The following is a 19,991-nucleotide window of genomic DNA, read 5'->3' on the forward strand; positions in this document are numbered from 1 at the left end:
TTTCAGTAGTTGCCTAGAAACTGAACTCATAGAAACAATAACAAGGTTCAGAAATCCACTTTGTTTCTGCCTTTGTAGAGATGGGTGCCAAGAGTCTAAAACATTTGTATACTGAAATTTCTAACCCCTTGATTGCAGCCTCTCAGATAAACAGGGATGTGGGCTTATGCTGGTTTGGCTAAGATATTCACCATATATATATATATATATGTATATATATTTACAGAAAAACACAAAATCTTGGTTTGGCAAGCTTGAGTTTGCACTTAATCATGAGTTCTCATTCATGGTATTTAGGAATTTGAGAGTGTTTTCCTCATGGGTAGCAAACTCTACGAGGGCAAACACAATTACATCCTTCTGAATGTGTCTGAGGTTTTCCCACCACCTGGTCATACTTTCAGTAGCATTCTTGTTAATTTCAGAGACTGGCAGTGGACTGTGGATGCTCAGACGATTAAGACGTGCAGGAGGCAGACAGAGTTATGAGGCCCTGATGGAAGAAGGTAAGGGAAAACCATGCATTTTTAAAGACTTCATATGCCTGGGTTTATCTTTTGGCTCACATTCAAGTTTTATGAATGTTATGGTGGCAAAAATCTAGGTTTACGAAGTAGAACTAGGTCAAGAGGCTTATTTATTCTCCTCTATACTGGGTCCATTTTGGTTAATGGTGCCTGCATAAATAATATCTTGTTTCCCTTTCTTCTTCTTCCTCCGTGGGTACACAGTATCATTCTCAGGTTAGTTCATAAGAACTTTAGATAAAGGATCCTTACTAGGCTTGAAACTTAACTTAGGCCTTCCCCTAGGGCTTATAGGGAAAAGAAAAGATAAGGAAGCATATAAGGCTAAAATGAATAATTTCAAAGAATCTATTCTATAGTACAATAAGGTAACTATAGTTGACAATTATGTTAAAATACCTGGGAGAGAGGATTTTTAATGTTCCCAATACAAAGAAATGATAAATATCTGAAGTGCTGGATACACCACTTATCGTGATTTGATAATTATATATCATATATATATGTTGAAACATCACAGTTTATGTCATAAATGTGTACAATTACTTGCATGTCTTACAAAGAGATGTATGTAAAGAGAAACAGAAGTCATGTCAGGCGAGGAGTTAAAAAATTAGCTACTTGGGTGGTGAGTGTCTTTCTAGATCTTTATTTCCCTCTTCCCGTCTAGAGGACCACTGGAAGAAATGGAAGAGTACTCACTTAAAATAACTAAGTTAAAACCAGCATAGTGCATCCTTTATATAAGCAATCAAGTAGAGTCTTTCGAAAAACACATTTCTTCACAACACAACTAAAGTAAGATTCAAGGCCCTTTCTTCATTGGCATGCCCTGGCATAGTCTATGTATATGTAACTCTCTGACCCCTTTCCATCTCACCCACCTCAATTTCAATCGTGCACCACCTGTGCTAGCCTTTTGATTTCTTCAAACGTGGGCCTCTGGGCCTCTGCACTCATAGTTTCCTCTACCTACACAGTGAGGGAGATACTCACAGGGTGTCACTTCATTTCTGTCTCTAACATTCCACATTACAGAGGCAACCTATGCCATTAAAACATTCAATTATCACTCAAGCCCACAATATACAATCACACATGCACACACTCACACATATCCAAATACTGTTACTCCCTCTCCCCACCCCCGTGTGTGTGTGCGTGTGTGTGTGTGTGTGTGTGTGTGTGTATGGATGCCAGAGGACAACCTCAGTGGTTGTTTCTCTCTTGTGCAGTCCATTATCTTTTTCTTTTTTGACATAGGGTCTTTTATTGGCCTGGGGCTTATCAAAGAAGGCTGGACTGACTGCCCAGCTAGCTCCAGTAATCCATCCATCTCCACTTCCCCAGAGCTGGGAATACAAGTGCTGCAGGGATCAAGCTTAACCCCTTTCACACCTACTTTCATATGTCACTCACACACTTATGCTAAAGCACACAGAGTGGCAACATTTCCCCTCTTTCTGGCCTTACTTTTCTTAATAACCTATGCTATGACCTGATATTTATTTATTAATTGTTGTTTCTCCACACAAGGAAGGAATCTTCATAAACCATAGATTTTATCTTTTTATAACTATCATCTTCAGTGGTCAAAGTGGTACCCAGCACATAGTTAGACTTTTGTGCTCTTAAAATGAATGAATGAGCACATTCAGTCCTTACTTCTGTTTGTTCTATATTTGACTGAGTTTACTTTCATTGACAAATCAACAGGAAAAAAGTCCGAAAAGCATGAAGGTTGTACCTTCTAGCATAGAACAGCTGTATGGATCCTGGGTTCCTTAAACCATCATGACCTCCATCTGTCCAGTAGCATGAAAAAGTCTCTAGTTCAGGTGAACGGCACTTGGTGAATTTGGGAGTCTCAGAAGAATCTGCAGAATGAAAACAGAAAGAAGGAATGAAATCAGGAGGGCCAAGTGCAGTCTCCATGAAACACTTATTAAAAAGTTCAAATATGAACTCCTGTGATCAAACAAGATTATTCTGCACCTAGGAGGTGATGCTAACATCTTCCAGCAAAGCTGTTTCCCTGGGTCATTGTCTCAACGTCATCCTGCTTGCTACTGTCAGCCACTGAGTCTAACCGCAGGCTGTTCTGCCTCTTTGCAGTTACCTTCTTGTTGTTAAGACAAAATACCCAACCAGAAGATTATAGAAGGAAAGGGTTGATTTTAGTTTACACTTTTGAGGGGACATTTCACCATGATGTGCAAAGTATGACAGGAGTAAATGCCCAGGCAGGCACAACATCTCCCGAGCAGCAGGAAGGAAGTAGTCTGAGTATTAAACTTGGAGCTGGGCTATATTTATTACCCCACAGCCAGCCCCCAGTGATGCACCAACTGCAGCAAGGTTCCAATCTGACAACTGCCCAGTAACTTTCCAAACTACCAGCAAAGTTACATCTCCCAAATGCCTAACGACTTTCCAAACTCTCACCAGCTTGGAACCAAGTATTCAAAACACGTGAGGCTACGGTATTTCCAGCAGAATTCAAACCACCACAAGCCTCTATTTTAAGTATATGCCTTAGGACCTTCTCTCTTTTATTAATATTTTATTTTTATTTATTTATTTGAGAAAAAGAGGGAGACAGAGAGAGAGAGAATGGGCATGCCAGGGCCTCCTGCCACTGAAAAAGAGCTCCAGACACATGTGCCCCCTTGTGCATCTGGCTGACATGGGTCCTGCCGAATCAAACCAGGGTCCTTTGGCTTCTCAGGTGAATGCCTTAACCGCTAAGCCATCCTTCCAGTCCCTTTAGGACCTTTACAATAACCAGAGAAAAATAAAAAGATGTGTGTGTAGGTAGTTTATTTGAAAGGTACCTTAAGAAACTAGAAGTATGAGAAAGTACAGAGAAGGAAGAGAAGGGAGAAGAGATAATAGTGTTTGTGCTTTTGGGTGGGTTACTCAAGTGGTTCTCTTGGTTCTCCAACACAAGCTGTGTAGACAGTGTGTCCCTATTGTCCTATAGAAGGATGGTAGGCTAGAACATTTACCTGTCAAACTGCAGCACTCAAAGGGTTCCTCCAGATGTCACCTCCCATATGATTCTCGGCAGCACTTCTGGGCTGTGGTACTTTCCTAGACAGTACCTTCCATATGCCCAGTTGTATGCATGATGACCACTATCTACCACACATGGGGCTGATCTGACATTAGGTGGATCCAGATTTTTAATTTTTATAGGTTTTTTAAAATTAAACAGTCACTATGTTTGCATTCTTTGAGATGATTCATTCAGTAACTCAATTAACTAGATGCAGTGCTAAACAATGCATGTTTACATGTGTGTCAATTCTAACTCAGGAGGAGGATATTCGCCCAAATCTCTAGTCACGAAAACTGCAGCTTTTGGTGTCTGGCATCTGAAATACAACCATCTGATGTGATGTACTAATTTTCAGTTGTCTGTTATCTGTGTCCCTTTTGGGGATGGTCAAGTTCCTTTTATCTAATTGAAAGTTAACATATATGTTCTCTGACCCCAAAATTTCATTCTTGGGTATAAGAGAGTCTCTCAAGCTTAAAGTGTTTTGTGAATACTTTCAAGGATACTTTATGAATAAGTGATATGCAAACAGGCATGTTAAATTAGTGATTACAAATTACAGGTACATACTTGATTTTCCGAACTAAAATCATGCCTTTTTTTTTTTGAACCAAAACATTCCTCTTTTTCTTTTGGCAAAAAAAAAAAAAAAAAAAAAAAAAAAATCACAAAGGCTGGAATGTTATAAACAACAAATCCATTGTCTAGCCATTCATCAAACAGACACTTGTAAATGATTTTATAACATGCTTTGCTCCAGGGACAGAGCAGTGAACAGAATGAATAAAGTCCTGGTCCTGGTGGTTTCCATTGAATGGGGCTGAGAGGTCCTTGTGGAAGCATAAACGGAATAAGAAGGCATGATAGGGCAGGGAAATGGAGATCTGATCCCTCTTCCATGAATATCCATATTAATACAATTAAGAAGTTCAAACTTGGGAAATGTGTTCTTAATTCAAGAACACCTGTTGTCCTAAATAATTTGACCATAAATAAGAATTTTGCTAAACATGTCTGCAGTCTTTGGAATGGCTGGGGACAGCAGGAATATTTCCTTAATAAAATTTCATGGTCATAGTGTGAGAAATACTCCTTTTCCTGTATAAACTGAGAAATTTACAAGAGCTGCATGAACAGGATCTTCCCTGGTGCCAAGGGCAGATGGTCAGCCCTTTCTATGTGGTCAGCGTTTACTGACACACCTCAGATTAAGGAAGTGCAGGTGCCTGCATGATCTGTTACAAATAAATACAGTGAAAATGGTGAGTGGTTTATGAAAGATAAACATACTACACTGGAAGATACCTGGAAGAGTTTCTTTTTCTTATTAGCCAAAACATAAAACACTGTTTTAGGTAGTTTTAGAAAGTTGATGGTTCCTATCACATATTTAGTATCTTTAAATTTGAGGAGACTATTTCATATTCTAATTGCTAATTTTCACAGAAGATAAATTCAGTTGTTAGAATTTCAGAGTTTTGTATTTTAATCTTGACTCTTTTCAATGTTGACATTTTCAAGTCAACTGAGCTTCAGTTTTGTCAATGGAGAGTCCAGAAGAGATAATATTCAAGTTTACTTCAACAATTAAGTTGTATATATAAGCATTAATAATTAAGGCTAGAGTCCAAACACTTGAATTCCAACATTTTAATTAAATAAGCAGAGAACATCTAATGTAAACTTTATCCACATCCCTATGTTCTTTATGTAATGAGTTTGTCACACAATGGAAAGAATGACAAACCAATGCAAAACTTGAAACAGAAAAAAAAAAAAAAAGAGAGAAGAAAAACTTTGCTAGATAGAAAAAATACCCTTAAAAAGAAAAGTACTAATTTAAAACACATTTAAGTTACTTAAAACTTGGTGTTTCCTTTTATCATTTATTCAGTTCCCCTTTAACTCCAGATATATAGAAAACCCACGTCATCTCATTCTACCAAAGAAATAATAACTTTGTGATTGTGGTGCTAATGTGATGAAGCGTGTGTCTACACATGGAACCCAAGACAGATAAACCTACTTTTTATTCTCAATTTTCCCACTTTTTTGTTTTTACATGTGTTTGTCTGTATGGTGTGTGCACAGTTCTGTGGAGGCCAGAGACAGATGTTGAGTATCTTCAGCTGCTCTCCACATTACTCTTTTGGACAGGGTCCCTTCCTTAGCCAATTAGACTAGATTAGCTAGCCAGTGAGCCCCAGGAACTCTCTGTCTCTCCGCCTCTCCAGCACAGGGTTATAGGCATGCACCACCATACCTGGCATTTTGTGTAGACACTGGGTATCTGAAGTCAGGTTGTCATGCTTACATGGAAAGCACTTTGCCTACTAATCCATCTCCCCAGCCCTGCTATTTGTCTTTTTAATATAGATTCCTTCTATCTTTTCTCCTTTCTCTTCTTATATCATCCTTCTCAATTTCCTTCTTTTATGGCTAAATATGTCAAACACTCTGGCTAAGAGCTTTTAAACTGGTCTCCCATGATTCCCAGCTTGTATTATTCACAGCCCTTTGTATTTTTTTGCACTCAAGTAACTTGCTTCTCATCAACAGGCTAGGGCAACACTAAGGGGCTGTCATCCCATGACTAGGTTACAAAAGACCGAGACATCTGTTTTGCCATCAGACTTACCTTCTACTGATTTTTATGAAACCAGCTGCTGTGTGGGTCAGAAATACATGCCAGGAACAGAGTGTGGCTTAGAGCCAACAACCAGCTAGAAGCTGAGGCCTACAGCCTGACAACCCTGGATGGACTGTGTCCTTTAATAATCACGTTAATGAGCACAGAAGCCCATGCTTCCCCAGTTCAGCTTAAGGATGAGAACACAGTCCTGGCTGACTGATTGCAGCCCGTGAGACAGCCTGCTGCAAAAGGCCCACCTGGAGGCCAGTTTGGAGGACAAATAGGTGATATGAACTGTGATACGCATTTTATTTCTGCTGATATAGAATAAATGAATATACTGTATCAGACCTTGAAGGCAGATTTCAAGAATGACAAAAGCCATTTTTTAAGCATAAGTTAAGCACCACCTTGCACGTGGGGGAGTAACTTCTCTTCTGGGGGATGGTAAAATGGCTGGCTGAGCAGCTCCTCCTCAGTCATCAACTAGTCCCATTACGACTGAAGATTTTCAGCATTCATTTCCTTGGTGTGATCCTGAACTTTTCCAGGTTTGAGAGGTACTGAATTAGTCTCAAAATGAGCACCTTTATAACCGTAACTGAAAATTCTATTAGAGTCTTTTCACTGCACTGTAAAAACAACACATGCCCACCACAGACTCTGAGGCTCTCTTTGACGTCCCATGAACACACAGCACTAGCAACAGTTCATGTTCTCATATGACCATTTATAAACAGCGTGACCCCATAGACAGTAGAGCTTAGCTTAGAGCATCTCTGCAAAGAATGCTGCAATTGATAAGAGAGTTCATCTGTATCCCTAAATTAATTCTTACTTGAAAAAATAAGTGTGCCAACTGGAAGGGCCTCCACATTCTGAAGAAATGTTACTGTTCAGTACTCAAATATCTTAGCAATAGAGTTGCTGTCTATTTTCATTTCTTTTTTTTTTTTTTGGAACCTTCATTTTACAAATGAGGATTCTGATTTAAAAATTTTAGTTATTTGTAACTACATCACATTATTTATTACATGTGTTATTTCATTTAGTACTGAGTTTAGATTGATCTTTTTGCGTCTCAAAAGTTTTCTAGAAGTGAAAAATGATAAATTCAGACACTTTCAATTCAGCATTCAAAAATCAGCAACTTGGCAATCTCTCAGGGCAGTGATTCCTAACTGTGGCAATGAACTGGAATCCATGAGGTGTTTTGAAAAGGTGAATGCATTAGCCTTCTTCCAGATATTTGAATCGGTTTGAGGTGCAGCACAGCAAATACTGTTTAAAAATCTTCCCGGATATTTTCAATATGTACCTCAGATCGTGAACCACAACTGTGAATAACTAAACTTATATGTCACACCGAAACCCTGGCTTTCACAGTTATATTCGCTTATTAATTCTAGCAGAGCTTGGTGTACATGCTCAGAGCCTCATTCAGGATGACAGTCACTCGTAGGAGATACTTCTTGTAATAATGCCTAATGAGTACTGAAACCACTACAGATGCTTTAAATAAATGTACAGAATTGTGTATGAGAGAACACACACTAGCAACAAAATTAAGAAGATGCAGTGTTTATTCTATTGAATTTATTTAAAAAGTTTATTACTGTTTTAAAGAGTTGACAAGTTTGATATTATGTTCAACATAAAATGATGGAAATGCAATGTCAGAAGCCCATGGAGGCTTTGCTGGTCTCAACATGTCAGTTTTACATGACCGTGACTGATCTATGAGCCATATTGGCTACACAGTCCGAAGTCAGCTGTCTTCTCTGGTTCCTGGTAGTGTTCCCCTTGGAGGATGATTGTCAAGATGGTCCCAAGACAGGGTCCATCAAGCAACTGGCTACACTGATGGATTAACTTGAGTTTCATACTCTGCTCTTTTATCTTCAACTCATAATGTAACAGAAATAAAATAAAATATCACATATGTTCTCAAAAATCTGCTTGAGGTTTGGGGGTAGAAAGATGGAAAAAGAGAGTATGTTCCCATGGGGGTGGAAGATAGGAGGGAAAGACATCTTTGAAGAGGAAGGACAGTCTTCTTCAGAGAGCTCCAGGTTGTGAAGTAGAATGCATTCAGCAGCCATCTGTCCTTAAATATAGAATTTCCTCTACACATATTTTGAATCTTCCACCAACAGTCCCAAATACTTCTTACCCCTGAACATAGGATGGAGGGATTGACTATTTTGCATGGGATACAAACTTGAAGGGCAAACCTTGTCACTAAGTATAAGCACTTGACAATTTATTTTTTATTTTGGGTAGGAGTAAACAATAAGAAAAACAAGGCAACGAAAAAAACAAAATAATAGTCCTTCATATTTCTAAGAAAATCAACAGAATTAAATTTGTGCTGAGACATATTAAAGCAGTGTTAGGGCTGGTGCTATAACTTTTTTTTTTAAGTTTTTAAAGCTTTTTTTAAAATTTTTTATTTATTTATTTGAGAGCACAGACACAGAGAGAAAGACAGATAGAGGGAGAGAGAGAGAGAATGGGCGCGCCAGGGCTTCTAGCCACTGCAAACGAACTCCAGATGCGTGTGCCCCCTTGTGCATGTGGCTAACATGGGACCTGGGGAACCGAGCCTCGAACCGTGGTCCTTAGGCTTCACAGGCAAGCGCTTAACCACTAAACCATCTCTCCAGCCCTATAACTTAGTGATAAAATCCTGCCTAGTGTGTATGAGGCTCTGAGTTTAATCTCCAGAGTTGGAACCACAATATTTGATATAATCATTGATATATTGATATATATACACATATCATTGATCTCGACTAGATATAGATTAATGATCCTGTTATGACATCTATCCTAAATGATGAAAGGAATTATAAGACCAAACCAGAGTGTGTTGTTATAAAGCATGAAGATGAGAAGAGAAATACATTTTTATTTTTCTTGAGAACTTCAGTATGCCTAGACAATATTCCATGACCATAATCTCCTCCCACCACCTCCTTTTCCCTCTTCCTGACTCTCTCCTTAACTGAATCTCTTTTTCTTTCCAACTAGTCTCTGAGAAGAAAAATATTTCAATGAATAAAAAGCTGCATTGGACAAAATTGCTTTTGGTTTACTGTTGTACATTTGGACTCTGTTAAGACATCTGTACATGCAGAGTCAAGGGCCAGTTTTCAAAGACAGCAGTGACTGCATGTTCAGTTTCCTGCTCTGTAGAAAGAATGGTCACTGCTGAACATAAGCCAAAGTGAGAGAATACTTACTTTTAACTGAAATAGCTTTCATATGCTGTGAGAACTGCATGAACATACAGGTTCATGCCAAGTATGGTGAAATTCTAATGTTCCATCCCCAAGTAATAAATAAAAGATGGTGATTTTATCAGATAACCATTCCACTCCCTTCCCTATGCTCCATAGGGTTTGAGTGATCAATTAGCATATATTTATCAATGCTGTAAGAATATCTTTGTATTTAGTCTTTACATTTTGGTAAAATGATATCACAGAATATAATAGAACACCATCCTTAAATAGTTGATAATTGAATATACAAAAAATGTAATTTTATGTTGACAGAAAGTAGTTATTGCTTTCGTTATCCTTACTTTTCTAAGTTTCCTTATGTGGCAGTAGCAGAATTGAAGGGAGATGTGCCAGACTAATACATTATACTGACTAAGGAAATGATATTTTTAATTATGACAACTACAGAATGAGATAGGTATTATTATTATGATTTTGTAGATAAGGAAACTGAGGCACAGAGAAGAAAAATAAACAACCCAAAGTCACTTGTTTTTGTAAGTGAAAGCTTTGATGCCACGTGGGGACTTGTGTTTCAAGTCATTCTTTTATAATTTTAAGCCAGTATTATTAGCCATTCCAACTGTGGTTTTCACAGTTGTTAAAAGTAACTGTTATTATTTGCATATGTGTTTTTATATGTATACATATATAAAGTAAATGTCTCTGAGTGATGATTCTTACTGTTTTAATGGATTCTGATTCATTAACATATTCAAATTATTCTTTTTAAAATTATTTATTTTGTTACTTTTTTATTTTAGAGAGAAAGAGACACACACAGGGAGAAAGAGAAAGAGAGAGAGAGAAGTGGAACACGAAGGCCTCAGCCACTACAATCAAACTCCAAACACTTGTGCCACCTAGTGGGCATGTGTGACCCTGCACTTGCCTCACCTTTATGCATCTGGCTTGCGTGGGATCTGGAGAGTTGAACATAGGTTCTTATGCTTTGCAGGCAAGTGCCTTAACCATTAAGCCATCTCTAAAGCCCCATTTCATTACTTTTATTGATTTATGAGAGAGAGAGAGAATATTGGCATCCCAGTCCTTCTGCCACTCACAACAAATTCTAAGCACATGTGCCAGTTGGTGCAACTGACTCTATGTGGATACTGGGGAATTGAACCCCAGCAATTAGGCTTTCCAAGAAAGCACCTTTAACTGCTGAGCCATCTCAGTAACCCAAATAATTCTTCTTATAACACTGTGGTGGTTTAATTCAGGTGTCCTCCCTAAACTTAGGCGTTCTGAATGCTAGGTTCCCAGCTGATGGAGGTTTGGGAATTAATGCCTCCTGAAGGGAGTGTATTGTTGGGGATGGGCTTATGGGTGTTATAGCTAGTTTTCCCTTGCCAGTGTTTGGCATACTCTCCTGTTGCTATTGTCCGCCTGATGTTGGCCAGGGATTGATGTCCACCTTCTGCTCATGTCGTCATTTTTCTCTGCCTTCATGAAACTTCACCCTCAAGTCTGTAAGCCAAAATAAATCTTTTTTTTTTTTTTTTTCCCACAAGCTGCTCTTGGTTGGGTGATTTATACCAGCAATGCTAACCTGACTGCAACAGTAAAGTGGTACCGAGGAGTAGGATTGCTGCTAGATACCTGACTGTGTGGCTTTGGCCTTTTGGAGCTGATTTTCAAGAGGAATGTGAGAGGATTTGAAACCTTGGCCTAAGAGATGCCTTGCAGTGTTGTAAGTACAACTTGATGGACTATTCTGGTCAGAGATGAACAACCTGAATGCAGTAAGAACCATGGACTGTGAAGTTTGGCTTATGAGGGTGAAAAAGATCTTTGCTTATACTGGGATAGCAGTTTGTATAAAAAACTTGCTGTTATTCCCATGTCCTGAGAAGCTGTACAGAGTTTCTCTATGTGGAAATGAACTGGTGTAAGCAGAGGGATATGGCACAGAAAGAAAAATCTTTGGGTAAACTGTTGCCCATTCAGCTGCAATTGAGAGATTACAACCTTTAAGACTGGGTTAGCTGACCTGCACTGGGGCAAGAGGAAGAATGTAGACTCTTTTAAAGTGGTCTAAGTGATCAAGGAGTGTCCTGTTCTTCAAAATCTGCTTATTCCCCCCTGGATTAACAAATTGGCATCCTACCTGGTATTGTGGAGTATAAGAAATGCAGGAAAGAGAAGGTCTTTGAGTTTGCAACATGGTCTTGTGTTATAGAAATGGCAGTATGAAGCAGGTTTGCTGGAAGCCTGAATGGAGTCCCCATGGGGCCATGAGGATGAACTATGGATCGTGGAGATGCCGGGACCACAAGATGGCTGCAAAGGAAAGCTGCTGGCCCTGATGTTCTCCAGGGCTGTGAGTAGCCTAGCTGGAGGGGCAAAACTGGAATGCCAGAGATATGTTGGTTAGAATTATTGGACTTGGAGATTTATCACTAAATAGAGTTGCTGGACTTGAAGCTATAGAGTTTGGTATTTGCCCTGTTTAAATCATGTATTGCTTGAGTATATCTTTGCTATGCCCAATGCCATATTTTGCAGTGTGAATGTTTATTCTGTGCCACTATGGGTTTTAGGGGGATTTTTTTTGTATTATGGCTCAGTTAAAAGACATTGGACTATGGGGATGTATGAACATCACTGGAATTGATTAAAAACTGTGGGGACTTTTAAAGTTGGATGAATGCACTACATTTCACATCATGTATGGTTATCAGTTTATGGGACCTAGAGGCAGAATATGGTGGATTGATTCAATGTCCCCCATAAACTTATGTGTTCTGAATGCTAGGTACCTAGTTGATGGAAATTTGAGAATTAATGCCTCTTGGAGACAGTGTATTATTTGGGACAGGTTTATGGGTATTATATCCAGTTTTTCCATGCCAGTGTTTGGCATACTCTCCTGTTGCTATGGTCCACCTTATGTTGCCCAGTGAGTGATACCCACCCTCTGCTCATGTCGTAATTTTCCCCTGCCATCATGGAGCTTCCCCCTCAAGCTTACAAGCCAAAATAATCCTCTTTTTTTCCCACAAGCTGCTCTTGGTTGAGTGATTTCTACCAGCAATGTGAACTTGACAACAACAAACACTGAAAATTGATTTCCTAATAGCTTACCTCTTTCAGTTTGAGAAACACTGCAGATCAAGCTAATCTTCCCTCTATGAAAGTTGAAAATGAATATTCATAGCCTGCGAGATATCCCACACACTTGCCCACACAACTGAAAGTTACTCTTGAAATTATTCATATGTATGTATGTACATAATATTTATAATCTTTATGAAAATGTATATCATTTGAACTTCCAATGATACCATGAGAATCAGGGGTGTCATAGTTAATCATGGGGGACTCTGTACCTACACTCAGTAGACTCAGCTTTGCTAGTGACCATCAAGCTCTCATGGGAGCTTTGTTATACTTCCCACATAATTCTTTCCCTAGAATGACATTATTTACTTGAAATTTAAGAACTTTTTTATGTTGCCTACTCCCTTAACAATCAAATACTAACAGAAAAATAACTTGATAATTCTTGGTAGAGGTTGACAACATCAAGTTTAGTTCCAGACACCTGGGTTCCAACCCAGTCACAATCATTTAAAATCTTTATAGTCTTGGGCAAATTACTTAGCTTATAGCATATCATTGGATCATTAATGAGCTATATATGTAAAAATTCTTAGATTATTACTTGATATGGAATAAGCATTACATAAATGTTCACTGTTATTATTTCTACCTTCAAAGTTAATTGTGCTCATCAGATATGACTGTTGTAATATTTAACTATTGTTACCCAGGAAGAGCAAATTATGACCATTAATAAACCTGAAATTAATCTAATATTATGTCTATTGTTCTATTTAAAATATGTAATTATAGATCTACTGCTACTAGGTGGAATATATGAAGTGTATGTAGTAAAACTATATCAGCTCTTTCTGCCTTATTTGAGGGCATTTTCTGCTCTATTCTCAACAATTATAGTTTTTGAAGGCTAAGCTCTAGATAACTTGGAGACATTGCCATGTTACTATATTTTACATCAAAACAAAAATTTATAGCAAGGTTTCTCCTCTGTTTTCCTGAGAGATCACTGAAGGAGAATACAGCAGACCCTGTGGGCTGGCCCTCAAAGATCTATGGACACTTAGAGTGCTCCCTGCAGCTCCCCAGTGACTGGGCATTCCACAGTCACAGCAGGAGCTTCATCAGTTAAGGGCAACACTCTGCAGAAAAAGCATCTGATACAGGAAGTGTGCAGAATCAGACTTTGGTGATTCAAATTTTCTTATCAATAATCCAATCAAGTATTCAACCTGAGTCACAGTAACCAAGACAGAATGGGTTGGATGGTCAAATTCTGTTTATTCAATATATTGTTTTTTTTATTTGAAAGAGAGAGAGAGGGCATGCCAGGGCCTCTAGCCAATGCAAACAAATACCAGACACATGCACCATCTTGTGCATCTGGCTTATGTGGGTGCTGGGGAATCAAATCTGGGTCCTTAGGCTTCACAGGCAAGTGCTTTAACCACTAAGCCATCTCTAGCCCTGTCAAATTCTTTTAGTAGCTACCTTTTCTTTTTGGAAATAAAATGCTAATACACACACACACACACACACACACACACACACACACACACACATTGGTGTGGCTTCCTGGGCCTACTTTCTATTCTGAGGGATGCAGAGTTTGCAAAATATTTCTAGCATCCGGTCCCTAGAAGGCATACACTGTGCTTTTAGATACCAAGGAATGTGCCCTGCATTAGAGTTTTTCTACTTAAAACTGCTTTGTTGCCAAGGATTTTTCTCCAAAGTGCTTATAATTCCCACAGAGTGCTTCTTGCTTGAAGAGCTCAGCAATTCACTAATTCCTCCACTTACAGGGCAGCCTGAGTTATCCTTTGGTAAAGATGAAATCTTTATTAATATTGATCTATTAAAATGTGGTATCTGTAAATCTTTTACTTTATTACTATTGTTAAAGGTAGTTAAGACTTCTTATAGGTTGTATTATCTATAAGATAACACTGTATTGTGTTAACAAATGCATTTGAAAAAGGCTATCAGTCAGACGGGTGTGGTGGCACACGCCTTTAATCCCAGCACTCAGAAGTAAGAGGTAGGAGGATCATCATGTATTTGAGGCCAGCCTGAGACTACATAGTGAATTCCAGGTCAGTTTGGGCTAGAGTGAGACTCTACTTCAAAAAACCAAAAAAAAAAGAATATGAATATGAGCCATTTTTAGCCTATGGAATTGCCAAATGGTAATGAAATTACAAATAATTATATAGAAAGCATCTAAGCCATGAACAAAACTGCTTTCTAGGAAGGCATGGTGGTGCACACCTCCAATCTCAGCACTCTGGAGACAGAGGTAGGAAGATCTTCCTGAGTTCAAGGAAGCCTGGGACAACATTGAATTAATCGGTCAGTCTGGGCTAGAATGACACCCTACCTTGAAAAACAAAACAAAAACAAAAACAAAAAAAAATGCTTTAAACTATTAATGGTGTTGGTGAAACAATTAAGATATTTCTTATATTAGAAGAAAAGACTGAATGCATGTAATTCACATTCATGTTTCACTTTCTTCATGTTTCTCTGTGGAACTAAGAAGTAAAAAAAAAAATCTCAGCTACTTTTTGGCTTAGATTTGAGAACTGGAGTTCAAAAATTCTCCAGTGATCTATTCATTCCTCCTTTTTATTATGTTAAGCTAAATTTTAGTAAGCTTTGAAAAAAGAATTCCTGGTGCATTAAAAATTGTAGATTTGACCTAAATTTAAGGTTTAGTCTGGATGTTGTCACTTCAAAATGAATGTCACCTAAACTTGGTAGAAAAATACTGCATAAGCGAACTAGCGGGTGAAGCTGACTGTGTTCAGCCCGCCTACATAGTTCATTTGTATAGTGGTGGGTTTTTAAAGGTGATTTTCATGGGTAGTACTTAATGGATAATTTAAGAAGCAGTAGATCATATCATCTTGTCCTTTCTGAGTATCAGAAGGTACCGTGCTTGCTACCATTGGAGCATTTTGTTTGATTCTCACATGCCAAGATTTTAGCCAGGAAAGGCAGGCAAAAGAGCAGAAACATTCCTGTGCAAGCCTGAAGAATGGCAATGCTTCTGCCGACACCAAGTAGATGTCAGTGAAAACTCTGAACTGAATGTATTCTGAGTGGAGTCTCCTTTTGCCAGAAGAAAACACTGGGAAAATGAGACTTTTATCTTCTTCCTCTTGTAATTTTATTGAGGCCATCCAATTCTGAATGGGTGGTAGTTTACTCCTTCATGTGCTCTCATTTCTAAGGCTTGATGATTCAAGTGTAGTAAGCCCCATTTTTTTTTTTTAATGTTTGTTTTTTTGCTTTATTTTTTCAAGGTAGGGTCTCACCCAAGCACAGGCTTACCTGCAATTCACTATGTGGTCTCAGGGTGGACTTGAGCTCATGGTGATCCTCCTACCTCTCTGCCTCCTGACTGCTGGGATTTTGTATTGAGCCTGCTAAAAGTTTTTCGTGTTAGGATTTGAGTCTACATTCACCATTGATTCATTAATCTGTTTCTGTATTCATCAAACATTCACACAACACTTGTTTATTTGCAGGCTTTGGCTTAATAGTCACTACTTTCTGAAATGACATATTTAGCACAAGGATCACAGCACATCAGACAGAATATTTTATGGAAAGAGGCTGGACCAATTCCCTAAGAAAAGAAAATCAGCTGAGTTGCTGTTGATTGATAATGTTTGCCCTGGTTCATTTTCATACTTGGGAGAGTTACTCCATACTTAAATCCCTATTAGTTTCAGATAAAACCTGGTTTATGTACATACTACACCTCTATTCTATAAAGAGAATTAATAATATGGAGAACACAAAGATAATTATGGGAGTTACCAGCATGTGGCTGACATCCACAATGAGCTGTTGATCAGAGCGACCTACAAGGTTCCCCAAAAGAAGACAGGTTTCGGTCAGAGCACTTAGTGCTCTGACATTAGAGTTAAGGTTAGTTGTAAGGTTAGTGGTAAGACCCTACTGCTGAAGACACCATATGCTGTTGGTACGCAACATAGAGTGAACTGGCTAGAAACTGGAAGAGTCCCTAGACAGCTCATCTAGTTCTAGAAGGAGCTACATAAGCAACTGAGGGAAAATGACCAACATCTGTCCAAGCAACTCATGGTCTAAGCTACACAGCAGCAGACAACCTGATGTGATGCTCACACAAGTGCAATAGTGGCACACAGACATGGTGGGAAACCAACTGATCTTGATTTGGCTAACTGATCAGCTCAGTGGAACAGAACCCATAGCTGGAACTTGGAATTAAGTGAGAACCATATCCAAAAATGAGCTCTCTCTCCATTATCAAGCTCCCAACAATCGTGGGCTACAAGAGGGCCTACACCTATTAAATTCTCTCTAAAGAAACACAAGCTATCCCATTTATCTGGCACTAACCTAACTCTCCATTGGAGAACTTGCTTCTCTTTTTCAGATGGACACAGATTCTAAGAAGAGAACCAGCCCATCACACCTCAAAAGGGCCCCAGCTGAAATTAAGAATATTTGGGGAAATGAGCAAGAGTGCTGCTTCCTTGGTGAACCTGGTACCAGCACAAGGGTGAAGGAGATAGACACAGAGAATACTAAACTCTTACCAAAGCAGATATCTAGAGACATAGAGGTTCCCTAGATCTCATCACTGAAGCAGACCTAAAATTAACCCAACATGGTTCAGGGAAATTTGCAGAAAAGGGGGCAGAAAAAATGTTAGAGCCACACATTGGGTCATTATGCACAGAGACTTGGCCTCTTACCCTTAACTGATGGCTAACGCCAAAATGCACCACCCATATTCCCCAACAAGGAGGGTCCCTGTTGAGGGGTGAGGACAGGAGGTGGCTGATGATGGTACCAACATCACTGAGTACATAACTAATAAAAAAAAGACCAAGTGAAAAAAAAAAAAAACAAAGTTAAATTTGTAATACATGAAAATCTCTAAATCCTGCAGAGAATATTTTCCCTTGATTACAAATATACATATTTCTCAAAACATTGATTTTCATTCCCTTGTGTGTGATATAAATTTTACTTTAAAATATTTTGTTATTTACTTAGTTGGATATATATAGAGAGGTAGATAAAGAGTGAATGAATACACCAGTGCCTCCAGCCACTGCAGATGAACCCCAGATGCATGTTCCACCTTGTTCACCTGGTTTATGTGAGTACTGGGAGATTGAACCTAGGTCCTTAGGATTCACAGGCAAGTGCCTTAACTGCTAAGCCATCTCTCCAACTAAATGTTTTTTTTGAAAATTATTTTTATTTATCTGAGAGATAGAGAGAGAGAGAAAGAAAGAGGGAGATACAGAGAGAAAGAGAGAGAGAGAGAGAGAGAGAGAAGAGAACATAAGCAAACCAGGCTTTCCTGCCACTGCAAATAAACTCCAGATTTATCCATCAGTTTGTGCATTTGGCTGTACATGGGTATTGGAGAACGGAACCTAGGCCTTCAGGCTTTACAATAAGTACCTTTAACTGATAAGCCATATCTCTAGCCTTTAAAATTTTAACAAATTTAAATTTACTTTAAAATTTTATTGGTGTAACCATGCATCTTGATCATACTTTATTTTTCTAAGCCAGGGGTTTCAACTAGGGATCAGTTTTCTTTCCAGCAAACATATGGCAATGACTGGAGATGCTTCACTGTCAAGACTGGGAAAAGACTTGATACTGGCGCCTGGAAGGTGGAAGTCAGGGATGCCATGGAAACATCAGAGTACACAGGACAGTGACAGGACAGAATCTGGTCCAGAATGTCAGCAATGCCTTGTTTCAAACAAATAGTTACAAAATAGTTTTCTAAATAAGGATGAAATGAACTAATCCCCAAATCTAAAGCTCTAATATCACCAATTATCTTGTCCTTTTAAACATTTTTTCTTATTCAATAAGGAAAAACATTTTGCATTTTTAAGTCCTTTGAATTTTTACAAGTCATTCATGTTAGACATTCCAAGTTTCAATTAATTAACAAGCATTCATGCAGCAATAAGTGTTTCTAAGGCACTCTTAAGGTATACTGAGAATCCTAAAAATAACATTGCATGTGAATTCTTCCCTTGCAGAACTATAATCTAACAGAGGAAATAAAACATGTGAATATTCACAAGTAGTTAACCAGGGCAGTTAAAAATCATAACTGCTTTAGGAAATCAGAGAAAGCAGTTATTTACCAACCAGGAACTGAGGGTCATTGGGCCAGAGGAATACAGGAAGTTTTCAATGAGGAATAAGGATGTACAACTCCTTCCAGTTTCTCTGGGACTCAAGCTTAAATTCTGCTATTAACCTGATCAAATTATGAATGGAGTGGAAGACTTGCTTCTTGGGCAGCTCTGTGAGGGCAATTCCAGGAAGGATTAACTGACTGAGAAAGTACTTCCTCCAGAATGGATGGTCTTTCCACTGGGGAACTGTACATAAAAAAAAAGCTCCTGACTGGCGTGGTGGCCATATTGATATTAGCACTTGGCTGAGGTAAGAAACTGCATAGTGAATTCCAGGTCAGCCTGGGCTACAGTGAGACCCTACCTCAAATAAATAAACAAACAAAAAAAGTGAGGAAGCCAAGGAGCATGGGAGCTTTTTCTTTTGTCTGGCTGCCTGTGCACGCTTTTGGCCTGGCTCCTTCTCCTGCTTGCTAGTTGTATGTGTGTGTGTGTGTGTGTGTGTGTGTGTGTCTACCATGTGACTGTCCTCTGAGTACATTGGAATATAGCCTGCATTTAGCCTAGTGGACTATGCAGATAGCAGGTTATCTGACCTTCCAGCATGTAGACAGCTACTGCTAGACTGAGCAGCCCATGTCTTGTAAGCTAATTCAATAAATCCCTTTTATAATACACATTCATTCTATCACTTCTGTTCTAGAGGATCCTGACTGATTAATAGAAGCATGCAGATGGTGACGACTAACTAAACATATGCCCAAAAGGTAGTCACAAAGTCACCTTTGTTTACTCCTCTACCTGCCAGATCAGAATCTTCATTCCAACAAGAGCCTGGATCATCTGTCTCCAGCCGAAGAAGCACAGACTACACACCTATGTGCCAGCTAGTGACTTTCCAGCTGGGCTGGTAGTTCTTAACTCTGGCATCCTATTATCATCACTTGGGATCATTCTAAACAATAGTTACAAAATTTCAAATTTAATTAGATTAGGGTGATACCTGGATGTTGGAATTTTTTTCAAAATGCCCCAGGTGACTCCATTGTGTAGCCAGAGTTGAGGACAACTGAATTGGAACAATGAGCTTCTATGTTAGATTATTACAATGAATTCCTGAAGTGGTTATATTGAAAGGACCCTCAAGGCTCAATCCTTTGAAAAAAAGAAGTTGAATAGGAGCTAACAAAAGAGTGGCGGCAGGTCTTGACCCTGGGGGTGGAGGCCCACATAAGACAACCT

General features: G+C 38.8%; 1 protein-coding gene across 1 annotated transcript in view; it reads right to left on the minus strand.

Moving 5' to 3' along the window:
* Ghr (growth hormone receptor) overlaps window positions 1–19,991 on the minus strand; it is a 272,896-nt gene that overhangs the window by 22,232 nt on the left and 230,673 nt on the right. Inside the window, exon 4 of the mRNA XM_045132800.1 lies at window positions 2,275–2,404. Coding sequence (XP_044988735.1) covers window positions 2,275–2,404 — 130 coding nt within the window. The remainder of the gene's footprint in view (window positions 1–2,274; window positions 2,405–19,991) is intronic.

This window comes from Jaculus jaculus, chromosome 13, assembly GCF_020740685.1.
Source record: "Jaculus jaculus isolate mJacJac1 chromosome 13, mJacJac1.mat.Y.cur, whole genome shotgun sequence".
Taxonomy (NCBI): Eukaryota; Metazoa; Chordata; class Mammalia; order Rodentia; family Dipodidae; genus Jaculus; species Jaculus jaculus.